The following is a 21481-nucleotide window of genomic DNA, read 5'->3' on the forward strand; positions in this document are numbered from 1 at the left end:
AGAGCTTTAGGTTCAGAGTTTAAAGACGTGAACCACATGTACTGTGTTTAAAATTCTTATAAAAATAGATTGGAAGAGTAAGAGGAAAATAAGGAGAAGAGAAAGAGGAAAAGGAGAGAAGAATCAAAAAGGAAAAGTTTGTAGGAAACAAAATGTGAAGGAAAAAAAACTACTGGCTTGGACATTTTCAAAATCACTTCAAAAATGCCTCTAGCCCTATGCACTAAAAGTGTTTACCACAGTTTGCAGATGTTTCAACGAAGTGCAAATTTATACATGTTCTAGTGAAACAAATTTCATCAGCTTATAACAGTTGCTGATGAGAGCTGCAATTATTCTGTAATTATTTGACAAGTTTAACTAATGAGTTATCAGTTGTTCCCCTTGTTATTTATGTGCCAATAATAATTTATTTGCAATTACCTAATCCAGATCTTTTCTATCCTGTATAAACTGTTAAGTAATAGTAACAGTTTACATACAGGTTTAATGTCATATAACCTTGTACCTAAGTAAAGCTTTTATATTAATATAATAAAAAGGAGTAGGAGTATAAAATTCACTATTCCATTATGGGCAAGAGTACATTTATCTTAGAAGACTATGTTGGCTTGCTGTATATGGGGCAATGGTGGAATATATATTTGATGTTTTCAAATAGATAATCTACTTGGAAATTAAAAGGAAAATGAATAGTTACTAAATGTTTATATTGACCAGATATTATAGGCCAATGCTACCAAAAGAAAAAAAGAAAAGAAAGGAAGAAAGAAAAAGAAAGAAAGAAACTTAGAGAATTTAGCAAAATTGAATCAATATGAAAAAGGCCAAAGAATTGCCCACTGTAATTAATAGCCCACTGTCCAGATTACCAGCATCTGGTATAGGTAAGATACACTGCTCTATATATCCTTTTGTAAACATTGTGATTTAACTTGTAAATTTATCTACACTGGTTCTAAAATTACTACAATTCCCATATTGTTTAGAATGTACACTCTCTGAGATAAACAAACCTGAAGGACAAATTCAGCACATATTGAATTTTTTTTTTCAATTTTAGAAGAAAACAGTCAGGTTTATATTTGACTGCCATCCCCAAATCCTGTTCATCATGGAGAAATTTCCCACAGTCATAACCAAAGATCTTAACTTATACAACATTCTATATTTCGCCATTGGCGACAAAATCACAAGTAATAAGTTTCACGGACTGCAATTAACCCCAGAGAGAAGGCTTGCTATTGGTAAAACATTTGCTTTTAAGGTTTGAAAATGTGTAATAAATTTATACATTAATAAGAGCACACTTCTTTTTCCAAAGAAAGAAAAAATGGAAATGTTTAAAAATTGTTGTTTCTAAAGGCACAGCTCTTTAAATGATCTATTATTGTTAATTGCTTAAGAATTTAAAATACCACATTTCAAGCAAATGATTAATCTGTGTTCATTTTTTTAGGTCAGTATTATCAAAAATATTAATAATCCCATCCTTCATAAAAAATGATATTTAAATCTTTAGAGAAATAAGAAAAATTTGCCCATGATTAAATCAGAAAATGTTCTTGTTTACAAAATACCAAAATTTTGTTATTTTGAATAACCATTCAGTTTTAAATGTCATGCATTGAATTTTTAGAATATTCTAATTATTTTCTTAAAATGTGACTCTACTGTGCTTTGTTGTGATCAAGATCATAAAAAAAATAGATATTTTCAATGGCAGACCTCTATAATCTCAAGTGAGAACCAATAACTTTTTCCAGTGTATTGTTACTGAGAAGTTTATATAACCATTCACTATGCAAGGAAGAATTCCTATGCTATATTATGCTATATAAAATCCATTGGGAAATAAGTAGGTAGTAATTATGGGTCACATGTTTCCCATATATCTCTGTTAGGAAGAATTCTTACTACTAAACTCATGTCTATTTAATGATTTGTAAACCACATGCATTGCTAAATGCAAATATTTTTTAATGACCTCACATTTTGGTGCCACATTGTGGGCCTTCGGACTTATAAATTTCTGGAAGGCTAAGTAGAAAGTAATATTTTAGACAGATAGGAAATTTTGGAAAAAGGAGCATGATGAAATAAAAACAAAACATTAAGGGAAAACATGTGTTGGTATTTTCCCCTACAAGCCTATTTGTATATGATAAGACAAAGGAAAATGTAAAGATAGAACACATAACAAATCGAGGAGAGCAGAGCACCTATGTTTCCTCCAATACTTTATTCTCTTCATTCTCCTTAGATTTTTAAATGTCATAAGCAGTGAATGGATGTGAGAAGTGGAACATGTAAAGGGTGTAATTAGAAAATTAATTATCTCAACTTTGCAATAGAAGAATAAAATACCCAATTAAGTCATTGGGCTGCAATAGTTTAAATTTATTGGTGTATTTTTCATATGGATAATAAAATCCTTTGGATATTTTCATTTTGTTGATATAAAAACCTCTATACATTCTTCATAAAAAAAGAACATCAAACACACACGTGCATGCAGGCATGCACATGTTATTCTATACTTGGAATATTTTGTATGTCTAGACTCCTAGACATATGTTCTGCCATATAGAAAAATAGTCTCACAAAGAATGGACTCTACAGTGTATCACAATGGAAAGCCAATGCTGGCACTATAATTTACTAAGAGATTAATCTTGAATATGTTGTGTATTTCCTCAAAGCTTCATTTTCCTTACATATCAATTGAGACTACAATCTTCTTTTATGACTTTTGGGAAGGTTAGGTGAGATGTTATATATAAAGCAATCAGCAAACACAACTTTCTCAAAAACTGAGATTATATACTGATTTATTTATTAATTTGAAAATAAAAATCAAGAAATTATAGGATAGTTTAAATTTTTGGTCCTTTGAGTATATACGAATTTAAGGTAGGTTTGGTTGAGTGAGACTTCCCTTTTTAACTTTGATCCAGTTCTCAAACCATGCCTCAAAGTCACATTATGGAAACATGATTATTACCAATTTACAAACTTCTGTTATTTATTCTCAACACTATTCCAAATATCATTTCACCTCAATTTATGTGTTCTGAATATAAAGTGAGATTTGTGCTTTAGATAAATACCTGGTCTTTGTGCAAATTCTTTTCACTTATACAAAGTGAAAAATATGCATATAGATTTTCTGTTGAGAATATCATATTATATATATATATATGTATATATATATATATATATATATGTGTGTGTGTGTGTGTGTGTGTGTGTGTATAAAGAAAATCTCAGTACCCAAAAACTAGTTCAGCAAATCGGTCATCAATTTAATTTTTAATTTTTAGTAATATTAAATATACAATGTGTAAAAATATTTATTTTTCTTTTACTTCAGTGACACTAGTGTACTATGTCTCAGTAGAAGAGATCTGATGTTGACCTTGTCTACATTCAACTAAATAAAAGGCATGGAAATGTTCTTTTACTAAGTAATGAGAATACAAAAACTTGTGCTCAATTTATACATAAGTCCAACATGACTACTTTTGAGCAAATCTCAGAATTGCTTATTTCAATACAGCAGTCCTTGAAAACAAATCTTTGTATTATTTGATTAAAACACTAATATTCATTTGTTATTATTGCTGGTAATTTGTGGATAAAAAGGGACAACTGTATTTTATTAGTTAATTTTAACTTTGTATTCACATTTCATTAGTATTTATGTTGATATAATAATTTAAGATTTTATGAAAAGTGTAACATAGCAGTGGTTTTGTTGTTGCTGTGGATTTCTCGGACATTTTATATCATTACAGTCTTCATAGTGTTTACATCTTATAGCTACAGGATGAAGATGCAATCAGTCATGCAGAGAGTCAACTGTATTCTATTACTTTGAAGATATATTTGCTCAATTCTAGCTTGAGAATAAATTTAAAGTTCCTTAATCATTTTGGTCATTTCTAACCCTCACTATTTTTAGAGATGCCAGGTATTTTAAACTAAAACTTTACAAAAGATAAACATTTATATATCAGGGCTTATTTTTAGAACTAAATTGTAGTTACCATATGTATAAATGATGACACCATCGAATTTATTTAGGCAATGATTATTTAGTTTCCTAAAAAATGGTGCAAGAAATATATACACATATTGTACGCGTATAAACTTTACTGTGAAAACATTTGGATGATATCAGGTAAAACAGAGAACATGACAAAAATACCTCTAATCTAATCACAGGAAAATCAATCCTTTAGTTTTTTCTTTTTTTCTTTTTTCCCATGATTTTGTCCAGTTTTCTCTAATTATACAGTACTTTGGTTTCACTTCTTCACTAATACAACTAACACTGGAATAAACTTTTTAAATGGAACATTTATTATGTTTTGCTGGTTTTTTTTTCAATAAAGGTCATAAACGAGATTACCCAATTACAAATTATGAATATTTCTACAGTTTAAACTTTTACTACAGCATTCATTTTACAATTTGGAAACAATTATGTATATCTTTTCTAAACTTTAAGCTAGTTTATCTTGCCACAGATGATACATAACAGTATATATGAGGCTATTGTAATCCTAAAGTGTAATGGGTCATAAAGAACAGAATAAGAATCTCCATGACTGTGATTTTTTCTAAAGTAGAAGTTTATATTATAAACAAATTCCACAATTTAAGCACCATATGCTTGAATAATATGCTACTAGATAAAGAAAATCAAGAAGACAAGCAAGTTCCTTGGAACTCAGAAAATATGAAAGGAGGTATACCAGTCAGATTGGCAAACCCTATCATAATATTAAAGATTGAATGGTTTAGAAAAGGGAAATGCATTTTCTCCCAGTTGTGAAGGATGAATCTTTCCCAAGACCAAGTTTCCATCAGGGCTATACCTCTAGTGAGGACTCTATTCTTGATTTGCAGATGGCCGCCTTCTCTTTGTTCACATGGCAAGGAGTGATAAAGAGATCTTGAGCTTTTCTTCTTGAATGATCTCACTAACCCTATCATTAGACCCTCACTTGTATGACCTCTTTGCATCTTAACTACTTTCTAAAAGTGCTGTCTCCAAATGCAGTCTCATTAGGAGTTAGGGCTATAATATAAGTTTGATGGAAGAGTGGGACCCAGTTCAGTCCATAGTAAGTGGTCAATGATTCTTTGTACCAAGTTAGTTTTAAATATATAGCACTAAAAAATTCTCAATTTTAAGTAAGAGTTGGACTTACCAGTAATATTACTCAGATATTTAAATAACTTTTAATATTGACTCCAATGAGTCAGTATCATTATGTTCTAAAGATTTATTCCACTACCACTAGGTATTCTGTAGAACTCCAAATCCAGAAATATGCTGAGATTTTTAAATAAAAAAACCCTACCAAACAAAAAAATAATAATACCTTAGAGCCATTTATTCATATCAAATGGCAAGATTAATGAATCTTGTAACACAATCGGTCCAGTAGTATTTAAACATTACTTGATATAAAGTAGATCCACTGAGCTAGATTCATGAAGAAAATTGATGATAGAAGAATATCTAATAAGATTCTGGGTAGCAAGCTGAAGTCACAGGAAGCAGAGCAGTCAGAAGAAATGTTATAAGAACTTGCTGAAATGTAACTTCGAGCAATACATCATTCCTGGAGGGCACCGAGTAGCACTGGCCCTGGGGAGATGGAAGTGGCTACAGGAATAAGAGACATATTAGATTTTTTAGAGCCCTTGGGTAAGAGCATAAAGGGGAAAATTCTATTTTCACAAACAACAGAACTTTGAGAATGGACAGTGATAATTAGTACTGTGTATAATTCTTCTTCTGGCCTTCCACACTTGGGTTTAATTCAGAAGTGAATTCTGAACAATCTCAAAATAATGAGGAAAAGAACTGTTATTTTTTGATAATTAGGTACTAGGCAAGGTACTCTAAGTAAATCATTTAATTAAGTGCCTTTTTATTTTTGCAATGAATTCTTCCATTTTTATGTACACTTTAAAATTGAAGACACTTAGGCCTGGAGAAGCTAAATAATCTACCCAAGAGCATGTAACTATTATCAAATAGCAGTTATATTAGTCCGAACCCTTAACTTACAGCCCTAAAACCTTATTCGATCCTGTGTTCTTATAAGTAATACTTAGGCATACTGCTAAGTAGCTTAACATCATAGGCTTTTATATATATATGTTTTTACACAGAACAATATAATGCTTCGTTTGCTTTTATTTGGTGATTTTATGTGATTCATAGATAAATGTTTAACTAAACATCTTGTTTTAACTCCTAATCTTATGTTTTCTAATTGTTTGAAGACAATTTATGAATTAAAGGAGAGAAGAAACCCTGTAATCAAACTGTTGACTTATTTGAAAAACATATATATGAAAGAAAATATACATTGGATTGTATTTCCATTTAGGCAGGGTGGTCTCTTTAGAGCAATATATTAAATGTGATACAAGGCTAACTTTTAGTTTTTACAAAATATCTATGCCTCTAACACTAATGCACTTTTCCTCATAAGAACTCATTCTGAAGATATTACCACTGCAAATCAGAATTACTGGTGATATTCACATGGCACCTGCTGAAAAAAAAATAAAATGGTAACCACTGTTTCCTCCTCCCTTCCTTTTCCCACTGGTTCACAGCTTTCAAGAAACATCTGTATCATAGGTTTTATTTTCAGACAACTGATGCAACTGCATAAACGTCCATCATTTAGACCCTATTGATTCAATATTTTAGGGAGTATTTTTTTTCTTTAAAAGCAGGCTGAAATACACTTTTAAAATACAATGAAAGGTCTAGCATCTAGCAATGATTTGACATTTAAAAATGGTATCTTAGAAATGAAATAGAATAATTTAATCAACTCCGTACTCAACCTGACACTAAAACTGAAAATCCAAATGAAAGTCAAAGCCTCCTGCCAATACTGTTCAGGAAAACCATCCCTGACTGGAAGCCTGAGTGAAACTTAAAGAGAATCTATTTTGATAAGGAATAATCAGTTCAAATGAAAGAACAAAGGTTGCAAATTTGTTTTGTCCTATGAATCTGCATGGCTCTCCCTGCCTCAGGAAAAGTAAAGGTGCAGATCTCTGCCCTCCATGACAAAATTCATGTATCAAAGAAAATTGATTTCATGAAAATTGTGGGGCTGTTCTTTTGCTTTTTCAAATGGCATTGCAGGAAATCCTCAAATTCAAATGAATTATATTGCAAGTCTGTATTTGGAAATGAGTTAGCAGGGAATAACTGAGAATTTTTCTTCCTTCCTTCCTTTCTTCCTTCCTTCCTTTCTTCCTTCCATCCATTCTTCCAATATTTCTACATTCCTACCTTACCTCCTACCAAAAGACAATGTAATATGTTATCTGTGTGCCTGTATATATTGTGGGATCAACATTGATTTTTTTTCCTTTTTTTTTGTAATATGTTATCTGTGTGCCTGTATATATTGTGGGATCAACATTGATTTTTTTTCCTTTTTTTTTTTTGAGGGGAGCTGTGGTAGGCAGTATACTTGTGGTACTTTAACACAGAGAACATATCGTGGAAAAAGGAAGGTGGGAGGAGGGGAAAACAGCAGGGAGAGGAATTTTGGAAACCAGAGTATCTCTGTTATCCATGCCATGAAATGCTACAATTCTACATTATTTAATGTAAATACATATTTTAATTTCCCTCACCTAATTATAATCTCAGTGAGGGTACAGTTCAAGTCTGCATTGACTTGCTGATGAAATTTCAATGCTTATCATAGCATCCTGCATATACGAAGTGTTCCATGAATATTTCTTGAGTCAATGAAATGAAATATGGGCGAGAGAAAAATATGGAGAAGCTGAATTTCAGCCCTTCTCCAAGATGCTTTTGAGGATCATAGATAGAATGCATTATTCCACAAAGGGGACATTTCTCACTAGGAAAGCAATATTAATCTAGAACCATGCTGAACTATGTTGCAGAAGTAATGAGGCACAATAGCAAATGTGCATTCCTGACCAATAGAGTACCAGGTGGACAGCAGTATCTCTAACACTGTGTGTGTGTGTGTGTGTGTGTGTGTGTGTGTGTGTGTGTGTGTATAAAATGTCACCAAATCCAACATTCTCAGAGCATATAATGTAATCGTGTGGTTTTCAATCCATGAATAGTTTACTCAGTGGTTATTTATAAACTATCATTAATAAATCATGGCTAGAATTTTTAAGAAATCAAAATAGAGTAGTTCCCCCTTACCTGCAATTTTGCTTTTCAATTTTCAATTACCCATAGTCAAATATGAAATGGAAAATTCAAGCAAGAAACAATTCATATGTTTCAAAATTCAGACCATTCTGAGCATCGCAATGAAATCTCTCTCTGTCACACACCACCCCGCCCAGGATATGAATCGTCCCTTTGGCATATCCATTACTTACAGGGTATCCAGTTAATCACTTCATAGCTGTCTTGGTCATCAGACTAATGGTAGCAGTATCACAGTACTTGGGTTCAAGTAACACTTAAGAATAAACCCATCAGGTGTGGTAGTGAACACATGTAATCCCAGCAGATCAGGAAGCCCAGGCAGAAGGATCACAAGTTCAAAGCCAGCCTCAGAAACTTAGCAAGGCCCTATGCAACTTAGTGAGACCCTGTCTCAAAATAAAAGATAAAAAGAGCTGGGGGTGCAGCTAAAGCTGAAAGAACTGTAAGATAATTTGAGAGAGAGAGAGAGAGAGAGAGAGAGAGAGAGAGAAAGAAACCACATTATATAACTTATATTGTTAAATTAATCGCTTTACTTTATTATTGCTATTAATCTCTTATGGTGTTAGAACCATGAATTAAGCTTATCACAGGTGTGTACATACAGGAAAAAACATAGTATGCAAAAGTTTCAGTACAACCCACAGTTTCTGTCATTGGAACATATGGTCCATAGATTAGGGGGGATTACCACAATCTAAAAGAAAATAGAAATGCATAAGCTGGAAAAAGAAAAGGAAATATCAGAATGCACTGACAAGCACTTTAATGACTGATTGTTTTACATATGGAATGCTGACATCCCTTACAGAAGAGCACAATGTATTATTGTATTTTATTACATTTAATTTTGTCCATCTAACTTTGTTCTTTTCATTCAAGATCGCTTTGTCTACTCAATATCTCGTATGGCTCCATAAAATTTTAGTATTGTTTTCTTATTAACATAAAAAATTATGTTAAAATTTTGATAGTGATTGCATTGAATCTGAAGACCCCTTAGGATAGTATAAACATTTCAACAATATTAATTCTTCCGATCCATGAACACAGGATTTATGCATTAATTTGTATCTGCTTTAATTTCTTTCATCAATATTTTATGATATTTATTGTATAGATCTCTCATCCCCTTTCTTAAATTTATTTCTAAATTTTTTATTTTACTTTGGTATTAGGGAATGAGCCCAGGGGTGCTTAATCACTAAGCCACATCCCCAACCCCTGACTTATTTTTAGAGACAGGGTCTCCCTAAATTGCTGCAGCTGGCTATGAACTTGCAATCCTCCTGTCTCAGCCTCCCAAGCCTCTGAAATTACAGGCCTATGTGAATGCACCCAACTCTAAATATTTTACTTTTTGATGGCATAATAATTGGAATATTTTATTAATTTATTTTTCAGATGGTTTGATACTAGTGTTTAAAAACATAAGAGATTTTTAATGTTAATTGCATATCCTATAATTTCACTGAGTATCTTTATTATCCTTAACCGTTTTTTAATAGTATGTTTAGGGTTTTCTATACATAAGATCATGTCATTAACAAACAAACTATTTTACTTCCTTAATGATTTTGATGCTTTTTTTTTTTATTCTTGTCGAATTGCTCTAGCTAAGCTAAGACTTCCAGCACTATATTGAATTAAAGTGATGAGATTGGGTATCCTTGTCCTATTCCTGATCTTAGAAGAAAAGCTTTAAGCTTTTCACCATATGATGTTACTGTGGGTATATCACATATGATTTTCATTATGTTAATATACACTCCTCCTACACTTAAATTATTGAGAGTCTTTGTCATGAAAAAATGTTGAATTTCAATTCTTCTTCTGAGTACATATATTCAAACAAAATGAAATAAATTTGTCAAAAAGATACCTGTACTTGCAGGTTCTGTGCAGCATTATTCACAATAGCCAAGATATGGGATAAACCTTAGTGTCCATTGACAGACAAGTGAATAAAGAAAATGTTCTACTAGTGAACCTTAAAAAGGAACAAAATTCTGTCACTTGCAGTAATGTGAACGAACCTGGCAGAGATTAAGCTAAGCAAAATAAGTCAAGTACAGAAAGGCAAATATGGTATGATCTCTTTTACAGGTGGAATCCAAAGGAGTTGAACTCAGTGAATAAAACAGTTGTTGCCACAAGTATTCAACAAAGAGTACAATGTTTTAATTATGCAGTATAAAAGCCTTTTGGAGTTTTAGTGTACTTTATGGTGAATATCAATGACAATACAAAAAACATATTTGAATTTTTCTGTGCAGATCTTAACTTAGCTCACTTAAATACAAAACAAACCATGTGAAATGGTGGATCTGTTAAATATCTAAGTTTTCATAATCTTTTAGTAATGTGTAAGTTGTCTCACAGCATGTTTACATAATGCAATATATACATTTTTGTTACATGCCTCCATGAAGATGAAAGAGCTTTTTTTAAAAAAAAAATTCTTGAAAATGAACACGATAGAGCAAGCCATTGTTTTAAAGAAAGCTGTGTCTGAACAAAGTTAAGAATTATAAAAAATTTAGAGAAATTGGTAGCAAGTAAACATAGCAATTATTTTCAAATTAAATGAATATAATCCATCAATTAGTTAAACTATCTGTGGTGGACTGTTTTGAAATAAATTAGTAATGTATTTGTAAAAATCAGCTTTTGATTGTAGAGAAAAGAATGGGAAAAATATGTGATATTATGAATATTTGAGATCCTTATTGGTCTTCTGACAAGTTATAAAGAAGATAAGAAATTAACTTAAGCACACACTTTCAGAGAAGCTATCAAACATTGCTGTTTGCAGCTATCAGAGTTTTTGATGTCACATGATATAAATAACCAGAGCTGTGCTCACCACTATGGTTGAGGATTTGACTCAAGCAGAGAGCCAAGGTAAGTGGAAGGAATTCCATTCACACCCTTGGATGTGAGACAAGTGGTATCTTCTGAGAGCTTCCAAGCTAAACAAACCTAGATTTGTGAAATAGTTATCAAGCCATAATTGTTTTATGAAATATTCTAGTTGTGAATAACATTTTTATATAAGGTTATTAAAAAACATTGATTAGATATTACCAATCACAAACATATAAAATTTTAAGTGTAATATTGCTGAAAAAAATTGAGCCATAAAACACACCTATCTCATACCTACGAGAAAATTGGCTGGCAACACAAAAAGACTTTGTTATGAGTTAAATTCTCCTGCCCAAAAAACCTCTACTCCAAAAAAGATACCTAACTACTAATATTGTAGAATTTCGTCTTATTTGGAGATTAGATTTACAGAGACAATTCAGTTAAAATGAAGGCCTAATTTTTTATATGTTCTGTCCTTATGAGAAGGGAACATTTTGGGTGCAGTGAGACATGCACACAGGAGAATGCCACATGAAGATGGTAGTCATTGCTACTAGAAGTCAAGGAACTCGCCAAAGCTAGGAAAGCCCAAATAAATTGTTCCTTGGATAATTATGGCCTGGCTGACACCTTGATTTAAGACTTCTGACCTCTAGAATGGTGAGATAATACATTGCTAATCTTCTAAGATACTCAGTTTGTGTTATTTTGTTATAGCAACCCTAGAAACTAACAGCTCATTATATCCTTAATGAGAGTACACTACAATCAACAAAGTGGTTACTCCTCAAAGTAGCTGAATTCTGATGGAATATTGACCTTGTTCCAAACTCAAACCTTAAAACTGACAGTTGATATCACTTTACTCACAGATTACAATATCTGAATTAAACTGAAAACGTTATGTGTCCTGAGCTTTCCAGATGGTCTATTTTTTTTTATTTATTTTATTTTATTTTATTTTATTTTGTCATTTAGTTTTTATTCATAATCATAAACTTAACTCTGCAATCCAGCTAGACTTGGGAGTGGAAAAAGGAAAATATGGAACCCAAAGAACTGCAGTGAGAGCACAAAGATTATGGGATATTGGGAACAGATGGGATGGAGGGGTGCTCTCCTTCATGCTCTGAGTACTGGAGAGAAAGGATTTGGTTATAAGGGTTCCTGCTTTCACAGAATTATTCCAGGATTTATGTGCCAGGGTGGTGACTTCACACGCCATAATGGCACTGGTGGCAAGTCCATCTACGGGGAGAAGTTTGATGATGAGAACTTCATCCTAAAGCATACAGGCCCTGGCATTTTGTCTATGGCAAATGCTGAGCCAAACACAAACGATTCCCAGTTTTTCATCTGCACTGCCAAGACTGAGTGGTTGGATGGCAAGCACGTGGTCTTTGGGAAGGTGAAAGAGGGCTTGAACATTGTGGAAGCCATGGAACGCTTTGGGTCCAGGAATGGCAAGACCAGCAAGAAGATCACCATTTCCGACTGTGGACAACTCTAATACATTTGACTTGTGTTTATCTTAACCACCAAACCATTCCTTCTGTAGCTCCAGATGGTCTATTAGACACTGGGTCTACTGGTTAGCTGAATGACTGACTGCAGGTTTTGGTTTCCAATGGAATGTTGTGGTGACCAAGATTTAAATAATAATTCTTAATTTTTTTTAAAAGAGTGGAAGAGTTCTGCATGGTAAAAAAATATTTCAAACTGTTGCCACAGCACATGATTTAGAACTGATTTTTAAGTAACTGGTTTTCTTGATTTTTAAAAAGTGTTTGTATTTGTCTTATTTAATCAGTACACAGCTTATTCCATGTCTGGCTAGCAAAGTTTATGTAATAAGATATTTTGCGGAATGGAAGTTAGGCTAGCTGTGTGTTGCCTGGCCTACCATTAAGTCATCTGGAGTGTGTTGAGCTCAGACAAATGTATTATAATTTAGATCATTACTAATCTATAGTTATTATTTCTTTAGGCAACAAAAGAGCAAACATAGTTACTTTTTATGGTTTAAATGCCAAATTATTTAATCTTTAAATGTTATTTGCGAAATGTGTGGCCTCCGATGGAAATTTCCGCTAACTTTGTTAATAAAGGAGATTTTTAACCACTTCTACTCATATATACCAAACCATACACAAAATAAAATGATGAATTAGGAAGGAAATGCCGTTAAGAGAATTACTAAAAGCATGAGGAAACTATTAGAGCAGAGTTTTCAGTAGTCTAAAATTCTGAGATTTGATTTTTAAATGATGAAACATCCAATAAGCCAAATGACTCTGCATAAACATGTACATGGAATAAATTATTCTAAATGAAAGCATGGATGTTATTTGTTCAGCTGTTTTAGTGGTTGGAACATTAGGAACAAAAGCTATTATTGTTCGATGTATTTTTTCACAGGAAATAGACAGTGGCAAACATACAGTAGTTCAACACATGAGATCAGAGACATGGTTTTTATAGTAAACCAAGAACAGATGTTGGAACGATTCAAGACCTTTACAGAAATTATTAGTTATGTTTGCCTTTGAAAGCAAAGAAAGTTTACAGAGACTCACATATCTGATTATATTAAGAAACGGACAGGTTTTCAAATCCAAAAGCTTTAACTCATTCAAGCTAAAAGTTTACTCTGCATAAATTCTGAATCTGGTACTCGAAACTACTAAAAATAATTGCATTAGGTTCCATGTTACCCTACAGTTTTCCCAAGTCTGTTTATTTTTTACTGATATATGTATGTGGTATGTATGCATATGTATGTATGTTTCTTTGTGTATATGTAACATGCATATCTATATACACATATATATGTATACACACACACACACAAAACCTGATTGCTTGCCTACAACCTAAGCAGATTCATTCACCCCAAATAACATTGAAATAGAATTTATACCTAATGTATACCTCTTTTTAAAAATACTTTTTAAAATTTCATAATTTTAATACTAATGACTGAAATCTATCATAGATATTAGGAGAAAGAAATTTTCAAAAGAGAAAGGTACATTTGAGTCTGAACTGGGAGCCAGCAAGTGACATTTAACCTACTTATAAAGGCCAGTATGAAATAATTTTACCCTATCAAGATCTCTGAGTTATACATGGCTACCCCCAGCATTCACTGTTCCTCCCCTGATGTAGAATCTCCATCCATTCTTACTCAGCTTACACTCCTCATAACATCACCACTTTCCTCACTCCTTAGTAGACCTTCAAGGTTTCTTTCTTTTTTACTTCTTTCAAAAAAATTAAGTATTTATTTTTAACTGGCAGATAAAATTGCACATATTTATTGTATACATACAACACTGTCGAGTGGCTAAATGAGCTAACTAAAATAGGCATGATTTCATTGAAGTATCTTTTTTTGTGGTGAGAATATTCAACATTCCCTCTCTTAACATTTTTCACACATACAATATATCATCATTAACTAGAGTCACTATGCTGTGAAACAGATCTCTTGAATTTATATCTCCAACTATCACTTTGTCTCCTTTGACCAACTTCTCACTAGCACCTACCTATAACAGCCTATGGCCATCACCATTCTACTCTCCACTCTGTGAGATCTTATTTGTCTTTCTATGTCTGGTTTATTTCACTTCATAGAATGCCCTCAATTTCTCTGCTGTCACTGGTCCTGTGGCATACCTTGGCCAAAGCCTCCCTCTATTAATACTTGGTTATATCCAACTCAGTATTCACTCTGAATGTATCTTAATACCTCCTTTTGTCATTAAAAATTTGCCAACTAAGCTGATTAGTATTATTCTGAATGTGTTACCTTTAACTTCATATGGGTCCTTTATGCAGCCAAACCATAATTTCTAATCTGTTCATTCTCCCAAGGACTATTTCATATTGTTCCCCTCAGGTGAGACTTTTACAGATCCTCCCCTATCTTTGCAAAGACACCTTTGTATTGCTAGTTGATGACCTTTTGTAGACTATACTGAGAACACTGAAACCAATCAGTAGACTTTATAAAACGTCACCAGCCAATGTAACAACATACTTGCTTCTCTATGGATGCTAACTTCTCTCTTAATATAAGAGAAACATTACCTTTCCTCTTGGCTAAATTTAACCTCTCAACTTCTACTTTGTATATTATCTCTTCTAGAGGCTTAAATGCTTGTTATTTTTGCAAACATGTCTTACACAATTGCTTTCTTATGCACATAGTGCAAAATCTCTTATATTAAAAAATAATAATTAATTGACTGGTTTTTGAAAACTCATCTCTCTTCAATATATACTCTGTTTCATGTGCTTCTCAATTCTGCACCACTTTTTTATAGTAAAATTAAAAATTATTGTCTATTTTATGAAAGAAAACATATTGATAAAGTTGCTAAAAAAATTACAGTTATCTGGACTTGCTGTCCATGCTTTCATTTCACCTCAATGAGTTCTCTTCTCTACTGGGACCCCTTCTATCATATTCACCAAGATCTCAATATAGATTAATCCAATGGCAATTTTTAGTAATTTTATTATATCAATACATCATTTCTTCTATTTAAAGGCACTTTTCAAAATTTCATAAAAAATGTTCCATTCCCTCTTTCATTTTTTCTTCCATAATGGAAATGATTTCAGTCTCTCTAGGCCCCTTCTCATCTTAAGTTCTTGGATTTCTTCTTTTTCTTATCTACACTCAGTTATTCTGTGTTCTCATTAGGTTTTGATGAAATATTCAATTCAAAATTTTCTATGTGAAGCTCAGATTTGGACTAATATGTCTAATTGCTTGTGTGTCATCTGCACTTGGATGTTAAATAGATATCTTAAATGTAGCATGTCTAATATAATTAATTTTGTCTTTCACAACTTATTTTACTAGAATTATCCCCATCTCAGTGAATGGATTTTCATTCATCTGTTTGTTCAGACATGTGACTGTGGAGTTATCTTTCATTCACTCTTTCTTGCACTCCTCCATTGACAAATGATGCTGTGTCTATCATCAAAACATAGCCGAACCTATACCATTTAACTACTTCCAATTATACCTTCCTGGTCCAGTCTCACCATATGGTTTCCCTGGGATAGTATAGTAGCCTAATTTGTGTCCCTGTTTTCACTCTTATTCCTATATATCCATTCTCCACAAAGTAACTAGCGTAATCCATTTGAAATAAAAGTCAAGTAAAAACATTGATCTGATGAAAATGTTCTTGTGCCTTACATGTCACTCAGAGTAAAATTCAAAGTTATTTAGTGCCCTACTGATTTGATGAACTATACGGCCACAAGCTCTGAAGAGTGGCTATATCCTGATGTCTTCTACCAACTCCTCCTTCCTCACATGCCTCCTTGCTATTCTTCAAACATGTCAGACATGATCCCATGTCAGGATTGGATGAGTTTTTCCTTTGCTTGGAGTATTTACGTTCTGTTGACTCTTGGCTCCCTTTCCTGCCTCTCTGGATTCTCTGCACCAGTGTCGCCTAGTTAGAGAGAACCTTGTACTTTTCCTGACCTACTCATATAAGAGACAAACTCCAAATGTATTTTTCTGTATTTTAACCTAACACTGGTTTCTTCATAGAATTTAGGACTACCAGACATAGTATATATTTATTTGCTTGGTATTTATTTTTAACCTCAGAATATTAAGTTCATGAGAGAAGAGAATTTTTAAAATTGATTGATTGATTGTTGTACCCCTCCCCCCTAGAATCCTGTATTCTCGTATTTGGCACATAATATTTATATATTAAATAGATGAATGAAATAAATGAAACTGAATTAATAGCATGAAAATAGGTTTTGTTTTTTCAACAGTTGACAACAGATTAATTTGGGTTTAATCTATCCATGTGAACAGATAATTGCCCTTATTTTCTAGTTGTAAGACTTGGCTCTCTCATTAACTTTTGAGAAACAGAAAATAATAGTACTTACTAATAATATTGAGCATCAAAATGATTTTATATATATATATATATATATATATATATATATATATATATATATATATATATATATATATGAGTTCATCCAAGAAAAAGCTCTGAGAACAGTGCCTAAAACATAGAAAACACTCTGTGAATGTCAGGTTTTATCATTGCTTATACTATTAAATTTATGTAGAAGAAATCATCGTGCAATTCAACTGAGTAATTGCTTCAGTCCATACTCTCACCACTGATAATGCAAATGATTGAATTTTTGCATAACTTCTAGAAGTATATTCTCTTAATAAAAAGCATCTTGCAACAAGAAAATGCAGTTACAAAATCTTGGTAAAGTAAAAGGATGTAATTGAGAAATTCTGCTTGGTTACAAATTAGTCAATGATGTGAAATAAGTCAAAATGCTTGGCACTATACCATATTTTCTTTAGGAAATGCAACAGAATTTCCTATAGCAACTCTGTTATTATCAAAATAATTCAAGCTGAATTAAGTATAATTAAACACTATACAAAATCACTAGTGGCAGCAAGCTGCAGAAGGTACTTTAAAAAAATTTTTTGGAGGGTTTTCTGGTTGTGTTACCTAATACTTCAGAATAATTCATTATATATATATATATATATATATATATATGCATACATATGTATGAATGTATTCATGTGTGTGCATGTTTGTATGTATAAACAAACATTCATATCTACTAATGAAATATTACCAAATATAAAACAGTAAAGTAAATTGAATTAAGTTTTAATTTTATATTTCACTGACAAAGTATATTATGTGAGGTAGGAAAACAGTCTTCAGGGTTAAGCTTGGATTCACTCTACCACCTATTATCTATCACGTCCTTTCACTTACCAGCTCAGATAAGTTACAGTAGCTGTATAATCCTCAATTTCCTAATCTGTAAAAGTGTTGCATCTAATTATCCTATACATAGTATGTTTATTTAATGTCTTAATGTTTGTAAGTGTTTAAAATAGTACCTTGCACATAAAAAAAGATAAGTGGAAAGGGAAGTAATTCAATAAATTCAAAAAGATAAGCCACTTTCAAGAAACTGATAACTGGATAGAAAAACAGCCTAATACTGATTTACATTTCCATCAATTAGGCAATTTAAAAAGAAATTTACCTTTGACTTAATTTAAAGCAAATAATTTGGGAGCCAATGTTTCTCAATCACTGTATTCAGTTGAAGCCTAACAAAAATCATTATAGCATCTCCCTGGAGGATTCTCAGCAATGTTCTGATGGCCAAATGACTAATTTAAGAACATTTCCATGGAGGAAACTTGAGTAAGAACTTTCTGGAGTAGTTTTTGCAAAACAAGTAAAAGGCTTTTAGATGAAATGTATAGTTCAAAATCTGACTCAAATGACTGCTTCTGTTTCAATGTGGTTCTAGAGAAAATATTTTTATGACCTTATTTGAATGTTTGAAGATTTTTATTGAATAATAAAATGTAGTGCAAAATTGCTTCAACATTAGAATTGCTGACAAAAGTGATGTAAAAAGAATTTGCAATTGTTATGGTTGAAGAGTCAAAAGTGCAATATCTTAGAATAAACAAAAAACTCTTTCATTGTAATAGAGGAAAGCAACCTATAAATAATTTTCTTATATTAAAAAAGTTAAGCAAAAGATTATTAAGAATATTTAGCAATAATAAATTCTTCATTAAGAATTTTTAGCTTTATGTTTTAGGATAAAAGTAATTTCATCTTGCAAAACTATATATTTATTTTGTTTTACTTTTTATTTAATTCTAAAATGGTAATTGAAACAAGTTGGCAAGTAAATGTCAAAAACATTCTTGATCATTACAATTATCTAGTTTCCACATGTGAGAGAAAAAAATACAACCCTAGATTTTCTGAAACATTATTTGAAACATTTGATAATTAATATAGACTATTTAATATTAATTATTTATTAATGTATACTATCTAATATTTATTATTCATATAATAATCACTATTTATGAAAAAGGATGATACAAGAAGGACAAAAGAGTGAAATAAGAATGGGTTTAGGTAGATGGGAAAGAGAAGATGTAATAGAGATAAAAGGAAAGAAAGAAGAAAAGGCCAGCTATGTCTTTATCAAAATTGATAAAACTTAAATAAGGAAAGCCATAAATTATGATGTTTTATCATAGCTAACAAAATCTCTAAATCAACAAATAACCAAGATATGAGGAAATGCATGTGTTAATAAATAGAAGATTCAGAAGTACAAGAGAGTTATTTGTTATTTGTAGATAGAGTAGAGAGAACAGTCATTGCCATTTTTATCACCTTGACCTCCATACTCTGGTCAAGGGAAAAATATCAACATATGTAGGTCAGTGATTAAAAGAATATATGATGACTGCCTCCTTTGATAAGCTAGATGATACCCTTTCAGGGTGCTGTCAAACTGACACTACAAGTCCATGTTTTCAAAGATTGTTTAATAATTTTATTGAGTTGGGATGATGGGATTCTTGAAAGACCAATCATTTCATATACATAAATTCATAGCAATATTTCTTATATATGAAGTTAGTTGGTCGGAAGAATTTTTATTGGTGATGAATTTGTTTATGACTCCATGGACTCTTATGATGGCAGAAGTCAAGCCAAGATTACAAAATATATATCAGTTGCATTTGTCTGTTCAAAGGAGAAAATGAATGGAAGTGTTCCAATATAATTAACCTGCCAGCAATTAGTTCTGACCCCTCCATCATGTGAAGTCATTTTGAATGTTTACCACTGGTCTATACTTTTGGTAGATAGATACACCATAAGAGTAGCAAGTAGATCCATCATGTTCAGGGGCAATTGATTTCATGGAGAACATAATGATCACTATCACTATGAGAGGAACATTTTGTTCATATTCCCTTAGAGAAGGAAAAAGGGGGGTCTGAGGAAGTGGTTGACTGAAATGCATACAACATATCTCCTTGTGCATATGATTATGAAGAGCTTAATTTTTAGTAAATACCTTTTAGTGAACTTCTACCTGAGACATAAATATCTTTGTATATGTGGTCCATCCATACCTCACTGAGTAGTCCTTCTTGCCACCATTCTTAATCCAATTTTATTCTTTCCAGTTTTCTAAAAATTAGATCAACTAATGGTGATTTCTCATAAATGAAGAGAAATTCATACTTCCAGCAATTTCTAAGGCTACAAGTTCAACAAGTCAATATCCTTAATAAAGTCTTCTTATGAAGGAGTATCCCTTTTTTAGTGTTTTTCAGAAATATTTAATATTGGGAATGAAATCCTACAATAATGCATAACAATATAATTAGCATATTTTATATATCTAATTATAAATCTGCTTGAGTAAAAATTCCTTTTCAGGTAAATGATTGTGAAATTCCTATGAGAACATATGTACGGATTTAGGAAGAGGATATGTGGAGAAAATTAAACATTATCTGCTTATATGAATTGTTTGACTTTAAGAAATGTTCAAGAAAGATTTCCTATTTATGTAAATGTATATGAATAGACACACAACATACATTTAAGAACAATATATTGGTCAGGAATAATTAAAAAATTAACCTTGAGCAGTTCTGAAAGATGTGTGTGTGTGTGTGTGTGTGTGTGTGTGTGTGTGTGTGTGTGTGTTTTAGGTACTATTCTTCACACTTACAAACATTTTTTCCTTATTTTGAAAAGCCATCTCCCATAATCAAAAGGGATGTATGTGAGAGAAAGGAAATTTGAGAGAGATGTGATAATATTCATTTTATCATGGGAAGTTCAGATTGTATGATCACATGATATCCTGGAGTCAGGTGTACTGCCTTTATTGAGACCAATAAGAAATCAAGATTTGTTTCAAAACAGGATTATTTTTGTAAAAGAATTCAAGGCTTTTCTCTAAATCCTGACAGGAGGTGACACTAATCTCTAATTGGGGTTTTTCTGATGCTGCATAAAACATCTTTACTTGCCACAGTCTTTGTTAATATTATTAGAGCTTCAAGGTTGCAAAACTCATGTAGAACACTTTGGCATATAACTTTAATCCTCCATCATGACAGCCTTAAACATTATTCAGTGAATGGTTTTTAGTAACACTTCAACAATGGTGTATGTTCTCTTTAAATATCAGACCCAAAACTTAATAGGATGTGACATAATTTACATAAATTTGTAGCTTATTTGGTGAGGATATATTTTAAACAAGTTAGTTCCCCCAAATTTGTAAAATGTCATCTTCTGAGCCTCTTGGCTCTCATTTCCTACTTTGTGTGCCTTAATAAGACATCCAGGATACTATCTGCTCGACAGGTCTAATCATCAAAATGTTATCAATATTTTAGAAAGGTATGACATTGTGAGTTGTAAAGACAATTAAGATATCCATAGACCTCTGGGCATGGTG

At 32.0% G+C, this 21481-nt stretch overlaps 1 protein-coding gene across 1 annotated transcript; it reads left to right on the top strand.

The window, feature by feature from the left end:
- Positions 1-12251: 12251 nt before the first annotated feature.
- Positions 12252-12668, top strand: LOC101971269 (peptidyl-prolyl cis-trans isomerase A). The gene has a single exon (XM_040293925.2). It carries the CDS (start codon positions 12321-12323, stop codon positions 12633-12635), a length of 315 nt encoding a protein of 104 aa, XP_040149859.2. The 5' UTR covers positions 12252-12320; the 3' UTR covers positions 12636-12668.
- Positions 12669-21481: the final 8813 nt, after the last annotated feature.

The sequence above is a fragment of the Ictidomys tridecemlineatus genome, chromosome 7 (assembly GCF_052094955.1).
Source record: "Ictidomys tridecemlineatus isolate mIctTri1 chromosome 7, mIctTri1.hap1, whole genome shotgun sequence".
Lineage (NCBI taxonomy): Eukaryota > Metazoa > Chordata > Mammalia > Rodentia > Sciuridae > Ictidomys > Ictidomys tridecemlineatus.